General features: G+C 39.7%; 2 protein-coding genes, 1 long non-coding RNA gene and 1 other non-coding gene across 5 annotated transcripts; 2 read left to right on the top strand and 2 right to left on the bottom strand.

The window, feature by feature from the left end:
• Window positions 1-33: 33 nt before the first annotated feature.
• LOC146521629 (calcium-binding protein 2-like) lies at window positions 34-4,406 on the bottom strand. Of its 2 annotated transcripts, none has more exons than XM_085139118.1 (8): window positions 4,287-4,406; window positions 4,000-4,062; window positions 3,625-3,775; window positions 3,061-3,091; window positions 1,762-1,905; window positions 1,515-1,624; window positions 1,239-1,386; window positions 34-337 (listed from the first exon to the last, which is right to left on the bottom strand). In XM_085139118.1, the coding sequence occupies exons 2-8, from the start codon at window positions 4,059-4,061 to the stop codon at window positions 309-311; spliced, it is 675 nt and encodes a 224-aa protein (XP_084995244.1). In that variant the 5' UTR covers window position 4,062; window positions 4,287-4,406; the 3' UTR covers window positions 34-308. The 2 variants fall into 2 exon arrangements, with proteins under 2 accessions (XP_084995244.1, XP_084995253.1); XM_085139127.1 differs by having other exon boundaries at window positions 4,292-4,405.
• Window positions 4,407-5,901: 1,495 nt separating this feature from the next.
• LOC146521628 (U1 spliceosomal RNA) lies at window positions 5,902-6,063 on the top strand. The gene has a single exon (XR_014873484.1). It is a non-coding gene; the product is annotated as a U1 spliceosomal RNA (small nuclear RNA).
• Window positions 6,064-8,177: 2,114 nt separating this feature from the next.
• On the top strand, window positions 8,178-14,121 carry LOC146521627 (uncharacterized). Its single transcript, XR_014870466.1, has 4 exons — window positions 8,178-8,440; window positions 11,842-12,094; window positions 13,185-13,294; window positions 14,013-14,121. It is a non-coding gene; the product is annotated as an uncharacterized LOC146521627 (long non-coding RNA).
• Window positions 11,152-14,409, bottom strand: tmem88b (transmembrane protein 88 b). The gene is made up of 2 exons (XM_085139104.1): window positions 14,008-14,409; window positions 11,152-12,138 (listed from the first exon to the last, which is right to left on the bottom strand). The coding sequence occupies exons 1-2, from the start codon at window positions 14,407-14,409 to the stop codon at window positions 11,854-11,856; spliced, it is 687 nt and encodes a 228-aa protein (XP_084995230.1). The 3' UTR covers window positions 11,152-11,853.
• Window positions 14,410-17,348: the final 2,939 nt, after the last annotated feature.

Here is a 17,348-nt window from a genome sequence, read left to right as displayed (position 1 = left end):
GATGTGTCGTGACGTTTCAGTGACAGGCATGAGTGAGTTTGATTTCTTTATTAAAATAGCAAAACACTGCAGTCTTATTTACATGGTATATCACAACAAAATGTTCATGAATCTACAAAATGATAACACTCGGCATATTCTGCATTTGATGACGTGCAGAAGTTCATCATATGCAGCGTTATTGCAAGGCTAGGCCACACTTTATGTAGTAAAAGTCTGTAGCTAGGTTACAAACACAAGTGAGCCTAACTGTGAATACAGCTGTGGAGCAAAGCAGTCTGTCCATGGTTGGTCGGTCTGTCGAACGATTAGCGAATAGAGAGCATCATCACAAACTCTGAGTAAAAGGAGAAAGAAGAGAAAACAGAAAACTGAGTCAGTGCGTGGCTATCTGACAGAAGAGCAGGGGTTTGTGTCATGTTTCGGCTGTGTCCAGGCAGGAGAAGGACCCAAACGCAAGACTCACCACACCGGAATTAAACTCAAAAAGCTGCTTTATTGCAGAATGGCACAAAAAATATAACTAAACTAAACATGGATCACGAACACACAGGGGAAACAGAGCCATGAGGGAGACTACGACACTGACAAAGAGAAACACAGGGCTTAAATACACAGAGGGATAACGAGGGAATGAGACACAGAAGGAGAGCACAGCTGGGAGTAATCATGCTGGACGAGACAAGGGAAGCAAAACTAGAAACACTCACATGAGACGTGGACCTTCAAAGTAAAACAGGAAACACACTGACTGAACTCAAAACATGTAAACTTAACAGCAACCGAGACAGAACATAGGGAGCTGAAACATGGGACAGAAAGGCAAAGTAGACACAACATGAACATAACGACGCCCACAGGGAAAGAGCAAAACAGAGCACCGAAACACAGGACCTCTTTCAAAATAAAATAGGAAACAATGAAACACTGACATGACTACATGAACTTGACAACATAAGAAACAGACATGAAACACATGAAGGATAAAGGAGACTTAACACAAGGGTTGAAAACACAAGGGGAATATAATAAGCAAATGAACATAGAAATCTAATGAGCTTAAACATAAACTATAAACATCAAAATGAACTAAAACTCAAAATGCTGGGTCATAAGACCCAGGATCGTGACAGTTTGTTGGTGTAATGGTGAATGTGGATGAAAAGTTTGAAAAATGTAAAAACACACACACTTCTAATGAATCAATTAATGGCCCAAACATGTTGACGTCTTCTCACCTTCAAAATCAATGCTCCCATCTGCATTAATATCCAGATCCTTTAAGATCTCCTCTAGTTCTCCTTTCTTCAGCTTCTCCCCCAGCAGGGTCTTCATCGCGTCCTTCAATTCATCCTGGTTGATTATTCCATCTCCGTCGACATCAAACTGAAAAACAAAGTATTTAAAATGACGTGCGTATGCGATGATACTGTGCGCGCACATTTATTTGGGATTTCTGTCCATTCGCTCTAATTCGATAACTGCGGTAATTGAGTCATCGTTAGCTGACAGACCTGCATGAAGGCCGACTGGAGCTCCTTTAGTCCCAGCATGCCCGCCGTCTCGCCCATCATCCTCGGCCCCATCAGTTCAGTGAAGTCATCGAAGTCCATTAACCCGCCCACTGTGAAGAAGAAAGGGGCTCTTACCAAGGCCAAAACACGGCCAAATATGGAGTTGTTGTTGTTTTTTACTTGACTGTTTAATAAAGATTTGAAATCGACTGATCGATTTCATTAAACATGTTCTCAGTGGACTCACTTCTCATCTTTATCTGTTGCACTATTTCCAGCAGCTCCATTTCAGTGGGCATGTATCCCATAGTCCTCATGCACTCAGCCACGTCCTTGTAGTTCAAGTAGCCATCTTGGTCGTAGTCAAACTCCTTAAAGGCCTCGTGCAGCTCTGTGAGAAATATCATAGGGGTTGCAAAGAGAACATGAAAGTTACTGATAACATTTAGCAACCAAATTCACACAGTTTAAGGAAAACTGTTGAAAAATAGTTACAGTATGTAATGAAAAGGTGTGGAACATTTCTCCCTACTTTTGAACATACAGCTAAGACGAAAGAGGAAAACCTTTTCATTTATTCATGCTTTCCAAATGTTTAGCCTCATTTTGTTTTCAATAGATTTATGAAGATGGAAAGAAACAAAAAGTAAATGATAGGGATGCACCGATACCGATACTGGTATCGGGTATCGGGGCCGATACTGTAAAATGTGTGTGTACTCATACTCGTAAAAGTTAACCGATACCATGAACCGATACCAACTTATTTCATTAATCAGAGGGTGGCTTGTCATTTCTGTTGTAGTTTGTTAGATTGGCCACTAGGGGGCCAATTATTATTTTATTTATTATTTATTTTATAATTTTTTCTATTTTATTATTTATATAATAATAATTATTTTGTTTGTTTACAATATGGACACTCTGCAACAATTTAAAAGTTTATTTTATTCGCAAACCTAATTTGTATTTATTTTATTCCAAACAGAAGTGTTTATTTATTATTCTGAAAGCTCGAGACAGTGCCAATAGTTCAGTGATATTTTGTAAAATTACAATGTGGAGAATCTGCAATAATTTAACAGAAGTGCTTAGTTTTCACTTGAAAATTTTTTGTGGTCATTTTTATTAAGATTTTATTTTTTATTGGCAGAGAATAAAATAAAACCTGTCTTCCAATTAATTGTATGTGTGTGTGTGTGTGTGTGTGTGTGTGTGTGTGTGTGTGTGTGGTAGAAGTATCGTTTTTTGTACTCTGTATCGGCAAATACTCAGATCCAAGTATCGGTATCATATCGGTTTGAAAAAATTGGTATCGTTGCATCCCTAGTAAATGAAATTTGAAAAAAACAGAAATAAAAACTAAAATATTAAAACACTAAACAAAAGCTGGGTTTAGGCAGTCATTTTAACAATAACAGTTCATTTAAACTCTGTAATAATTCACCACTGACAACACAAAACAGGATTTTTAGGCGATCACCTCTGAGGCCCGACACCTCAGTGTAATAAATGTAATGCTGATGTAGGTGTGAGTGAGACTCACCGTCTAATTCAGCCTGAGCCAGTTCTCTCTCCTGCACACACACACGAATCAGACATGTCACAGCAGAAAAACAAAGTCAAATACTCCACAATAGAATAAAATCGACACCATTTCATTTTTTTAAATGAGTGTGATGCTCATGACATCAAAGATTGCTAACTTGTGTGTAATTTTCATTTATAAACATATCAAAAAACAAAAGGTCTCGTTCTGACAGAGCGCTTCTTTTGGATCATCCTAATGAATTGTGACACTAAGCTTGTGCTAATGGGCGACTAACACGTCAGACACACCAGGCTTAGTGGAAAAAAGCTCCAGAAAGATCAGGAGCACACCTGTAAGTACACCGTCTCACCTCTGCCTCGCTCCTGACATTGTAACATGTGACACCTGTGACTGTTGTCATGGCGTTTAAATGGATAATGATTTTTTTTTTTTTTTAAACAAATGTGTGTGAAGAAAAACTTGATACTGGGATATAAAATTGAGCTAAAACTGTGATTGAATATGTAAAGGTCAAAGGTTACAGCTGTACAGCACATTTGAATGAGTGAAAGTACTTACCGCCCCAAAAATGCTGTTGAGCACGGAGTCGTAGACTTTGTTCTTACTCTCAGAGACTTTCTTGGACTTCTTCAAAGACTTCTTGGGCGTTTCGGAGACTGAGCCTGATGGGGACTCCTGTCCCATGGGAGATTTAGTGCCGCCTTCTTTTCTAAAACATGTAAAATCACAATTCTTCCTCACATTTGACACCAGAGAACAATACCTCTGCTATAAAAATCACCTTACAAATAAGCATATTTATTGCTTGAGAAATTCTAACATTTTTTCCTGCAACATGAATGAAGTTACCACGGCAACACATCAGAGTTGTGGATACATATAGACAAATTTATTCTACTTTGAGGAAGATACACAAAGACGATCTCAAGTTACCCATCTGCTGAGGCTGAGTCAGCGGAGGTGGTTGAAGGGGTCCGCTCTCCTGCTTTGGACATGCTGTGGATAAACAGAGACACACATGCCACAATAAGTGCACTATGTACTTCAATTAAACATATTAGTGAATATGCGTTGTATAAATGCAATCCATTATTATTGTTATTATATATACGTGCGTGTTTGGAAATGTGAAAATTAACAGTTTTAGGAATGCTTAAAGAAACAGTGTTTTCTATCACTGTTAGTACTTGATCTTGTTTTTGCCACTGCACATTGCTTACCTTACCTCTGTGTCCAGTTAGTATGAGCAATAAGAGATCGTGTCCTCCTTTTAGCGGTGTTCCTCTTGTGTTGTGAATGGCTTCACGGTATACTCTGCTCTATCTGCTCTCGACCTCCCACCGTCAGAGAGGCTTAACAGGTAATCACCTGGCTAAACATGCAGCCAGCAATCAGAGAGCAAAACGTGGAGCAGCACTGTGACTGTGGCTGGTTTGACTCCAAATGTGTGCCTGAGCACAAGAAGTGAAATACCTGGGATACCTCGTTGGCCGTGGACAAATAAAGCCACAAGCTGACATGTCATAAAAATACTTGCGAAACAGGACATTTCTTTCTTTTTACAGGCTCCACGGACTTTTACTGATATAAGCAAATATTAGACTGTCAATTAACGACAAATATTAGACAATTAATGACTTTTTTTTAAAGTGCGTTTGAGATAGACATCTTTCTCTAAATGTTATTAACTCAGCAGTCTGTTTATCCTGGAATACGTCGTGTATTTTATGGAGAAAGTTTTCCTGTATAAAAATAGCCCAGCCGTCATCTTCAATGGCACCTTCAGCTTTCCTCAGATGAGTGTTGAAAATGTCGCTTTTGTGGCCTTAAACTCGGTGGTGTCGCGACTCTAGCCAGTCCACGGGTAAGCCAATGATTAATAAATCATTAATAACCCCTGCTGTAACTGAACTTTTCTTTCAGGGTACTAATTAAGTTAACAAGCTGATAAGCTTGTTCATCACCAGGTGTCAGGTAGCCGTTTATACTGTTTTCTTTACACTGTAATGTATGCGAGTATGGGATAATTTATGGCAGCTAAAACTGTGCACGTTGATAGCTTAACTTCACCAAACAAGCTCTTGTTTAAACGTCAGATGACTTTTATTCAATATTTGCGTTTATGCAAAATAGCCGCGTGTTCCCTGGGCTCATAGCAGCAGGCCTACTGCACATGCTCCCGCCCCTGGTCAGGGTTAGCTTGTCGGTGTGTTCGGTGGTCCACTAGATGGCGCCACAACTCACAGTACTCTTACAGCCACGCTAGCATGACATTGCTGGAGCAGTTTATTTGTAAAATAGACGAATGTCGACGCATGTTTTGTCCCATATGGACTTGTTTTACAGTGTACTTATTTTTTTTCTTAACATTTTATGCCAGTTTCATTAATCTTTTGTGAGCAAAGCTGGGGAAACACCTGTTAATAATCACCAGGTCAATATGGCTGAATGAAACCACAGTTAAAAAGGAAAGCCTCACTTATCACGTTAGTCTTATAATTTTGGACGCTTGCAGAATATATTACATAAATGACTGCCTAGTATTTGTATAATGATTTGCAAAACTTTTAAAAATAAAATGCTCGCTGACCGGAAGTGAGCTGCGACATCAAACCCATACATTGCGGCAAAGCATTATGGGAAAATGTCAGCCTATTTAACTTTCAAATTAACTATTACATGTCAATAAAATAGCATTAATCACTTGGTGAATGAGTTAGATTTTAAATTATGACCGTGTTCCACTAAACATTGTGTTGCTGCTTATTTCCGTAATACCGTCAGGCTGACTCGTATGTGGCTGATACCCACCCCCCGCCCGGCCAGCTCCCACTCATACTTACCTGGCAGGGATGATACCATGATCACTAAGGTGGTTCATCCAGAGCGAGGCTTTGCCATTGCACACAGGCAATTCTGACCTCTGTGAATTCCTCAAATGTGGGAATCTCAACTGCACAATTTATGATAGTGGGGACTGCGTACGCGCTTTCCCCCAATAACGTGTATAAAGAAAATTACAGCCCTACTCTCTTTTATTCATAGTGTGCAGCATTAGTTGGGGTGCATACACTGGTGTTTGAAATCTTTGGAGAATGCTTGGTTTTCGCGTGTAGTGCTTAAAATCTCTTGAAACTGTAACCGTATTTCATTCACCACAAATAACTTTCTGCTTGAATAGTTTTCTTCAGATGGAGAAATAAAATGAGTCCCAAAGTCTAAGAGCAAAATTTTGCCTTGCTCCTCGGCATGTCAGTCTGCCGAACAGTCGGATGGACAGTACAGTAGTGCAATTCGTCCTGATCGGTGATTGGTCAAAAGTCTAGAGTGAAAGGAGAGGCTTGTGATTGGTGGAAAATGTGCAATGAAGAAGCCTTCTTTTACTCATTCAGTCTGTTGTGTGTTTTTTCTTTATCAGGTGATGTTTCCAGCTCCTTTATCCCACCTGACGCCTGGACTACTGTCTGTGGTCTTCAGCATGATCACAATGTGTTATTTATGTATTTTGACTGGTTCACAATGTTAGGACAGAAAGCTGCTTGTACACATTGCTTCTTTGGTTCGGGTCTGTTATGTGTTTCTACATAGTTGTGTCTTCTAAACCTATTGGCAGAGAATAACTTAATAAGAAAAAAAATACAAAACACATGTCTAAGGCAGATTAAAGCCCAACTTAGGCATTCATTAAGTAAATCCACAACTCACTGTTACTGTAACACAGGACACTTTATTAAAGGGGATGAATACAGGAAAACAGCACTGCAGGAATCAGTGAACTGAACTACAAAAAGTCAAAAGTGCCCATCAGGTAGGCTGGAATCATACACGTTACCATCAACAATATAATTGTGAATGTTACACATACTTAAAGAAAGTTTACGACGAGCGAGACGTACTGACAATAGCCAAACACGGGTAAATGTGTAGCAAAGAACCAACAGGTTGGAAAGTCTTCTGAAATTAAGAGCAATTGAAAATCAATTCCTTTCTTTTCTTCTGTGATTATTATGTGCAAAGTCTTTTACGTTCTCCTGACAATGTAATTGTTTTACTTTTCTACTGGTAAAATCTGAAGGATTATTCAAGGCATGTCCTGAACTCTTGACCCCTACACAGAGAGACATTGTTGCACTTTGCTGCCATGTTAGGGTTCACTTGTCAAAGGTAAGAGTTGTAAAATCATTACAAACTTGCTATGAGAGATCATGTTTGTCCTGTGACAAATAGACTGAATACTTGATTATGAAAATGGCGTGATCATACACCATGGCTTTCACAGTCACCTGATGTCAACCAAGACTATCTGGGGAAATTTGACTCACATAACAGATAATAGCTCTGTTAGTGTTTCCTAATCAATTCCAGGATACACTGAAGTTGCTGCGGAGGCATGTGTTGTACAAATACTTCCAAAACTTGTCTTTGCCTGCTTGTACACATTGCTTCTTTGGTTTGGGTCTGTTATGTGTTTGTACATAGTTGTGTCTTCTAAACCTATTGGCAGAGAATAACTTAATAAGAAAAAAAATACAAAACACATGTCTAAGGCAGATTAAAGCCCAACTTAGGCATTCATTAAGTAAATCCACAACTCACTGTTACTGTAACACAGGACACTTTATTAAAGGGGATGAATACAGGAAAACAGCACTGCAGGAATCAGTGAACTGAACTACAAAAAGTCAAAAGTGCCCATCAGGTAGGCTGGAATCATACACGTTACCATCAACAATATAATTGTGAATGTTACACATACTTAAAGAAAGTTTACAATGAGCGAGACGTACTGACGATAGCCAAACACGGGTAAATGTGTAGTAAATGGCAGTGCGGTAAATCTGCCTAGTATGATATTAAATACACTTACTACTTCATATATCTCAGATCGTTTGTAACGAGCCACGGAAAGCAGTTGTAGCCACTGAAAAGACTAGAAATGGGCGTAATACATTAGATGTCGGCTAGCGCGCGGCTAACGTTTACCACAAAGAAAAAGGCTTAAATGCGCTATCGTGTAATTTCCGCTAAATCCAGAGTCGATAATTTAGTGTAAACATAGAAGAAATGCCAGTTTCCATAAAAAACAACGGACTTGCCGGCTTCTTCGCTGTTCCGCTGCGTGTTGTTGTTGTTTTGGTGACGCAACTTCCGTCGAGCAGACGATTGGTCGTCTACATTGGGAGTCGGCGCTCCTATTGGCCCGAGTCTACGGTGTCTACGCTCACCGTAGACTCCGGGCCAATGAAAAGACGTAACCGTCTACAGTCAGCGTAGACTTTGCGCACATGCCTGGATGTTGCTGTTTTAATAAGTGTTTGCTGAAAAACAACAAATACAAATCATGGATAACACAAGGAACAAATCCACCTGAAAGGTCTGCAAAAAGGATTTGCACCTTTTCACAGGGGGCACTTTGCGTAAGCCCTAGTACATAATTTTCCAGTGTGTGTACGTTACACATGCTAATTTTTTAAAATAATTGTTTTGCTATGATGATTGAAATGCACTGAGTATGATACAATATGGCAGCGCTATTATAGCAGTTAGTTATGGCGAGGTGATGTATGAAATGCTGTGAAATTAGCTAACATTACTTAGCAGTAACAGTAATGTGAGTTACTTCACTCAAGTGAAAGCTTTAAACGTTAGCCCGATACTTAAATAGCCAACTTAAGGCTTTTTGATTAAAGGCTAAAAGCAAAGTTATCGCCAAGTAAATATAATACTGTTTATATTTTTGTGTATGACTGGCATTAACACGGTGCCTTTGGAAACACCTTAAGGGATCATGGTAATAAGAGGGACTGATCCATATGTGCACAAAGAATTGACACAGTTTTTGTGCTACCGAAGTTCCCCGGCTTTCATTCAAAATCTGTTTATCGGGAGCACCTACACATTAAACAACTTAAACATTATAATGGCTTCAAGCTCGCACTGAGGCCTGTGGGGCACTATCAGCCACTGAGACAGTAGACCCATTTATATGTTTTTGTATATCAGTATTTCATACTTTAAGGCTGCCTGTTTATTTAATGGAGATGAAAAAAAAATACATTACAATTGCACCTAAAAATATCAAAGATGATCGATTAAATAAATAGATTTTAGGTAGATCCTTGTGCATTCTTCATCTGTTCAAAGCCTCCCAGTCAGTGCTGTTCCCCATGCCTGTCTTACTGTAAACACGGTGCACAAACACATTAAAGGTGATCATTTAGGACTTCAACAATAATATAGACAGGAATGTAGTCAAACATCTCACAGTTAGTTTTGAATGAATGTAGTAAAACAAAAAAATCTGTCTCCTACTTTTTGTGTCACGTAGGAAAGAAGCATCAATATCTGGTGAGAAGACTTATTAATTTGGCCTTGCTGTGTATTATTTTGGTTTGATTTTGATGTTTGGTGCAGTTTTCTTGTTTTGTTTTCAACAGGAGATTTGATTTGAACACATTTGTACATCGTAATTTTTAAGTGAGATGTGCCTTTTGAGTTTCGACACTATATGCATATAAGGCAGCCTTTTTCCTTTTGCCGTATTTTTGTGTGGTGCGTTTTTCTCTTTTTAATGAAAGGGGAACAAAGGACATTTAACTCAACCTAAGATGATTTGTTGTCATTTTCACATGGTCTTACTGAGGTGATGCAAAGTGAAACATGCATTCTTGTTTGTTTGTTTGTTTAGTAAAGTCCTTAAAAAGTGCTTGAATTTGACCCTGAAAAAGGTTTATGAACCCTAATTAATCCAACACATGATTAAAGTTTGCAAATCAACAAGAATGGGGATAGACAGTTTGTTATGATATGTAACATCATCTGTTTATCACAATACGTCACACTCTTAGCTGTCTGTCGTATTTTGAAACTTGTAACAGCTAGGGCTGCCACAAATGATTATTTTGATAGTCGACTAGTCACCGATTATTTTTGCGATTAGTCGACTAATCAGATCATCATCCATTGGACATAAAACCTACAGCTTATTGCACCAGCAGCATCTGCTCTTATATAACTATCATTAGCTTACAGCTTTAAGTGTTTAAGGTATGTGCTAACTAAAAATAAAGACAAGATGATAGTTTATTAAATTTTAATGAAATTTGCAGATTGTTTCGGTGAAGTTTAATAAACTCCTTGCTATCTAAAATATAATAGGACACTGGAGTAAATTCTCGCGCATCTCACACTTCTGATAATCAGCTGTTTGCCTGAAGTTTATTCAGCTGTGCAAAAACTATAACTTTAATCTCAGCCAAACCGATTTACTCAGGAACAAATAAAATACTAAAAAAGCCAAACAATAACATTTTTAAGTTATCTAAGTGACTTATATATGTTTAACCTGAGTAGCGAAAGACGGCGGTGGGTTTGGGCTCTAGTTAGCCTAGCCCCCGGCTAGCTATCGAGCTAGTGGGTAACAGACGTCTCCGAAAACGTCGGAGCGCTTTTGAAAATATGTGGTGTCTTGATAAACTGAGCAGATATTTGAGTTTTACACAGCTACATTCTCGCCTGAAAATATGTTAAACGTGTATTTTGTGACCCAGAAAGAATAATAAGAGTAATATTAAAACTAACTAGCTGCCGCCATTGTTGGAAACTGAGCAGGGCCACTATGAATTCTGGGACACAGCTTCTTCTTCTTCGGGGTTTAACGGCAGCTGGCGTCCTTGTACATGCAGTGCTGCCATCTTCTGTTTCAGTCCGTTATTACACTCTTAAATCCTGCTACTTATCCCTGCATCGTTAATGACTTTACAAAGCTTCAAACGACGCGTCGACTATTAAATTAGTTGTCGACAATTTTGATAGTCGAAGTAATCGTGACTAGTCGATTAATCGTGGCAGCCCTAGTAACAGCTATGATTTCTAATAACGCCTAACAAACAACACATCTTATTTGTTTATTGGTTGACAACAGTCAAAAAGGCTAATGTTGGTGGATTTCATTGTTAGCCTAAAACAGTTGTTGTTACTCCAGTCGGCTCTGATAGTCGCTCTGGTGGATAAATGGACTGCTCCTGTTTAAACTGCTTTTGAACTCTGTAAACTCGCGCTAATAAAACGGCAGACCACACCAGCTAACTCTCGTAGCTTTATTTATTTTAAAAAAAGGAAACAAATGCAAGAGAATGCAGTTACAGTTTGCAACAGCTAAAAGGAAAACTACACTAGACATATAAATGTTTCTCATTATAACATAAACGTGACAGGATACAGCTATGAAGTGTCAGTACAACCTTTGTGGGATTTGATGTTTTTCAGATGTCCAGCTTCCTCTCAATCATTTAAAAACACATAAAAATAAACCAGACCATCACGTAAGTGTCTTTTTGTCTCGGCTGTAATTCATTGACTTGAACAGGCTCTCTTATTGAGACCGTGTTATTTAACAAAGTGGAATTTGCATTTGTTTTAGTTTCATTTGAAGTATACACGCTTTGTATGGATTCAGTTTTTTCCATAATGCTGAGGCAATATTGTAACTAGAAAGTTACAAGATAAAATCCCACTAATAGCAGGTGGATTCAGTGAAATGATATCAATCAAAGTACACCTTGCTACTCTTTTAACAATAACTGCTGCTCTGTCTTTATTAACCATGTAAAATGTCTTCCATGATTCTGAGCTGGTTTTTATAGTAATTATAGTTCACATATCTCAATTTTCCTGATATCTGCTGCCTTTTCTTAACCCCTCTTTTTTTGTTCGTGCCCCTTTACTTAATCTAAAGGTCTTTTCTCACCCCGTTTTCTTTTCCCCTTTACCGAGCCCACAGTCCTCTCACACCCAGACCTTCCCCTTTCCACTGCCATCAGCAGCATCTCGACCCCCGCAGCAGCCCGTGCCCAGGCCACGATGCCGGGTGGCCGGGAGGTTCTTGTACACGGCCCGGCTGTATGGAATGAAACACAGGCCCAGCTGGAGGTGTCGGGCCAGACGACAGTATGCAGCCAGCGCCAGGACTAGCAGAGGGGTGACCAAGAGGAAGCCCACCACCAGCAAAGCCACACAGCCTCCATCGGTCAGTAGGTCTGAGCAGTAGGGTGTAGTTCCATGGGGGCGCACCTGCAGAGACCACATGGGAAACTTTAGTGTTTTCAGTCAGTCATCATTTTAAACCTTTATTTTGCAACTTTACCCAGGATGATACATTTTTTAAGAAGGCTCCGCCCCCACATAGTCGCACACACGAAAACCTCGGCTGATCTGCCGGCCGCCATCCCAATCCAGGGGATGACGTACTGTATGCGGTATGTGTGTATGAGGTGAGGACAGACACCAGTTGGTAGTGTGAGATATAACACTCTCATTCTCTCGCACACACATAAACATATGCATGTTTGAGAAAAATAAATGGAACTAAAAAGACGTTGGTTGAAGCTACCGTGAGCTGGATTGATGCTCTATGTCAAAGTATGTGCAATAGCACAGTGGGAGTGGAAGAAAAGGTGACGGGTTCAAGATATGAATGTGGAAGAGGAGGAGAGGCGGTAAGCCTGAATCATCCCTATCAGCCTGTGAAGTGAACATATGAATGCACGAGCAAAGTGCAGGCTGCAAGAAAGAGGAGGAAGCAGAATGACACGGAAAAACACTAAACTCAAACCTCTGTCGACCTTTGTCTGCAGAGTTGCAAAAAGGGCAAAGCAAGGCAAGAGTTGTGCACCAGAATCCGCTGCTTCCCCCAGCGCTGGAATTTGAAATAAGGTCTTCTATATTGTTCTTTTAAATGATTAAAGACGTGCAGTCTTAAAAGCGTATATTTGATTTAATCTTACTTTAAAAATAAAAACAACGAACATTCTGCATAAAAATATAATATAGTGCGAGTTAACGGAGGAAGCGTTTAGAATGGGAGTCGTAGAAGATAAGACTCGGACAAGTATGCCCGTGTTTGTTTTAAAATCGTGAGAGCTCCTGAATGTCTCCAGATCTGAGGCAGGGTGTACTGGGAAAGGAATGCACTTGTTTCTTTTTTTGCAAAAAGTTGTATATATTGCATGTGTGGTTGTGTTTTCTTAAATACTTGGATCCAACCTGCTTTCTGGATATGTTTTTTTCTTCGGCCCTTTTTATTTCTCCTGAATTTTCTCCTTTCTTCACCCTCCCAGATCCTGGTTAATCCTTTTCTAAGCTGGCGTCACATGAGGTCTTACTGTGAGAGAACATGAGAGAATCCTGGTCCCTCTGGTTATTAAGGAGGCCTACACAAGTGCCGTTGGTATGTGTGAAAGCCTCTGATCCACCATGACTTTTTGGTTTAGTCCAGGTGATGCTTCTGCATACGATGTTAAGTGAGCAGCTTGGTTTTAGCTGTATGTGCTTTTCAAAAATATCGTTTCCTCACATGCAATTCTGTGTATTAACCGTTTATTTCGTTTTTAATATTTATATTTTTCACCACTTTATTGTGTGAAAGCATTTCAGATATTATGCTTTCACAATCATATGTTAAAAAGTGTATTTTAATCCCTAAAGCAGACATTCTTTAAAGTTTTGTGCTGTAACGCCTATCCTACCCTGGCCAGTTGTTTTTCCTCAACATCTAAAAGAATCTGAGACTTATCAGATTATAAAACCTCTCATCGATGATAAAAGCCAAAGCACTCCCTAAGCCCCAAGCACAACTATTTCAAACTTGTGGATAAGAGTTACAAGATTAGGATTTGTAGATATTTCATAAAAAGATGGATGCAATCATCTCCACTTAGCATCTCTCCTTAGATACTCCAGTGGTTTCAAATGTCTGCGATGCATGATTTTTGAGAGCAAATAGTTCTATGAATTATTATGAAATGTGTCTGAGGATGCATGTAGATGTGCTAATCGAGTTTAAATTGCGCCTGAATGCCGCGGTGCAGAAGAAGAGCACAAACAGTTCGCACAGTTTTCACACGTTCCCGTTCATTCGCTCCCCGTTTTCCTTTCTCTTACTGTAGAGTGACAGAGGAAGCCAAACACAACCATGACGATGGCCGGTGTCAGGATGATCCCGAACACCAGTCCAGCGAGGCACGCGTTGATTGCGGCGATCAGCACGTTCTGAGCGGTCACCAGCACCGAGCAGGCCCAGCAGTCGAGAGATCCCCGCAGCTCCAGAGGAGCATCGCTTCCCCCGCCGCCACTCTCCGCTGCAGAATAAGGAGGAGGCACGACCACACGTGAAGGTGTTTCTCTCCCTCCACCCACAGCGGTGGACGCCAGGGAGTTGGAATGGTGAAGATGCTGCTGCTGGTGGTGGTTGGTGTGGTGATGGTGGTGGTGAGGTGGCAGTTCCTCAGACAAGTCCAAGGCCTGATGGTGTGCCCCCCTCTCGAGAGTACCGGTCATACTCATAACGAACTGTGTGGAGAAAAAGAAATCGAAAGTTGGTCTGAATCAACATCAAGGATGAGGAGATTGTGCACGTCATTGCAGGTGTTTTGAAGGTGTTGTATGTGTGGCCAGTGTGGTTGTAGACTGTGTGAGCAGTCAGGTGTCAAAGTTACAAAAACCACTGAGTTAGTGGTTGTGGGTTCATTAAGAGGTTACATGCTTTTTCTGTCAGGAAGCTAGGAAGCCTTGTGTGATGCCATCTGCGAGGTGATGATTATCAGCGAGCTGATTGGCCAAAAGGAAAAGGCCCCATAATTGCTATATGTAGTTTGTGAAGTGGAGAGATCAAGGCTAACTCGCATCAAAGTTTGTACATGTGGGTGTTGTTTGCCCATGTAACTGTGGCTATGTGGTGTTGTGTGTTGTGCCTGTGCAAGTACCGATGCTGCTAAAGAAAAAGGTTTAACTCCTCAGGCTAGTTTTTGATCACAGATATATCTTGTACTAGTAAAACAGTCCACCGTTACAAATCGAAACGTTATAATTTGCACTGTAGCTCAGTGAAGCACCAGCTCGATAATACCCATGACTTTGCTACTTTAAAAAAACTGCACCGCAACGAATTATTCGCTTACTTTGCGTTAAAATAATGGTCGCGTTTTCTCGGGATTTAGCAATTTTTTGACATCGGAAGAGATCAATAAAGGAACAACAGTTTAAAAGGAGTTGGTCACAGGTTTGGATATATTACTGTAGGTCTTCACCTTATAATATGAAGTGCTTTTGGTTGACTTGTATATAAATTGTTTTGAAGCGAATTGAATAATTCTCCCAACACAAAATGTATTAACAATATGGAACGATGTAAAAACGATGCAGTTTACTAATGTAAATATGGCATAATGTCAATGTTGGGGTAATGTTATGTTCAACCTATCTGTCTTTTAGAACAATAATCTAACATATTCACAATATTGCAGGGGACAGGGTTAAATATTTTAAATATTTTGGTTAATTAAAACAAAAAAACTAGGGATGCAACGATACCAATTTTTTCAAACCGATACGATACCGATACTTGGATCTGAGTACTTGCCAATACTGAGTACAAAAAACGATACTTCTACCACACACACACACACACACACACACACACACACACACACAAATACAATTAATTGGAAGACAGGTTTTATTATATTCCCTGCCGATAAAAAATTAAATCTTAATAAAAATTACCACAAAAAAATTTCAAGTGAAAAATAAGCACTTCTGTTAAATTATTGCAGAGTCTCCACATTGTAATTTAACAAAATATCACTGAACTATTGGCACTGTCTCGAGCTTTCAGAATAATAAATAAACACTTCTGTTTGGAATAAAATAAATACAAATTAGGTTTAAAATAAACTTTTAAATTATTGCAGAGTGTCCATATTGTAAACAAACAAACAAAATAATTATTATTAAATAAATAATAAATAAAATAATAATTGGCCCCCTAGTGGCCAATCTAAAAAACTACAACAGAAATGACAAGCCACCCTCTGATTAATGAAATAAGTTGGTATCGGTTCATGGTATCGGTTAACTTTTACGAGTATGAGTACACACACATTTTACAGTATCGGCCCCGATACCCGATACCAGTATCGGTATCAGTGCATCCCTAAAAAAACCCTTAAAATTATCCATCCATCCATTTTCCCGCAATATTATTAATGGCCAAGGTGCCATTATTGCAGAATGTTAGGCATTTTATGGAAATCAAATGTTTCATAAAGTGTATAGAGTCAACTTTTATAAATAATGGCCTCGTGAGCATGAAATATTAAGAATAAGTTATGGCAATTTTATATAACAAAAAATCAGGTAGATATATCATTTTAATGTGGTCAACCACACAGAGCTCGTTGCTTAACTTATTACTTATTTAATGGAAATTGATCTTAAGAGATCTTACAGCAGGACGTTGCATTCTTTTTGCGCTAGGGCAGATTTTATGGGCAGCTGCAGCTGCGTCTGCTTCAGGATATCCTCACTTCTCTGAGGTCAGGAGACAGCGATGACCGTGTTGGAGAGAGGACGTGAGAGTACCACGGCTTTGCAAGCTGCCAGAAAAAGCTTCAGTGCCGGAAAAATCCCAGCAGGAAAGACCTACTCAACCTGCCATCCTTTTATTATTAAAAGCATTGCCACACACTGATAGGAAGGCCATCTTTTCTTTGACTTGAACGAGTCACAGATTCATATTTATGCCGTATGGGAATGCTGTGTGGACAAAAATTAAGCACATTAGAATCTATCCTGTGCAGGAACCAGTGGAGGACTATGCCTGTGCTGGCGGAGGTGTGATGTGTGTAATGAGTGGTTCATTGTGATGGCGAGATGTAAGTTGTGTGCACAACAGCAGCTTTTTGTACAAACAAAAATGGGTGAGGCCGTTTAATCGTGTAAAGCCAGAAAGGTCAGGTAAGGTGGCCGTGTGTGCACGCTGTGCGCACTTAAAGCTCAAGTCGAACAAAAAGTAACCTTCAAAATATATCGGCTAACGTTGGACTCACTGGACCTCAGCAGGTACAGCAGATCCGGGGCTTTCGCCATGCTGTCCTGGGTGCTTTAGTGTTAATTTTTCCACGCCTGTGTCCCATTGTTATCCCAAGTGTTTTTGTAAGGTGGAAGGTCATAGAGGAAGGACTGGCAGGAAAGTGTGTATGCGCACATGCGTGTGTGTGTGTGTGTGAGGTGACTCATTGTGCAGCTTACTGAAAATACATTTAAGGACTCCGCCCATTTTACTCACTGCTCTTACTTTTCGTGGAGTAACGTGTTGTGTCGTAACTAAAGAGCTTATTTCGTTCAGCTCAAATGTGGAAAACTGAGCGGCGAGGTTAATGAAGCTACTGTATGATGATCTTTTGTTTGCTTGACACTTTTTCTTTTTGAATTAATTTTTGTGC

This window comes from Neolamprologus multifasciatus, chromosome 3, assembly GCF_963576455.1.
Source record: "Neolamprologus multifasciatus chromosome 3, fNeoMul1.2, whole genome shotgun sequence".
In the NCBI taxonomy this organism is placed as follows: domain Eukaryota; kingdom Metazoa; phylum Chordata; class Actinopteri; order Cichliformes; family Cichlidae; genus Neolamprologus; species Neolamprologus multifasciatus.
The sequence above is the reverse complement of the archived record's forward strand: the minus strand, read 5'-3'. Positions and strand labels throughout refer to the sequence as shown.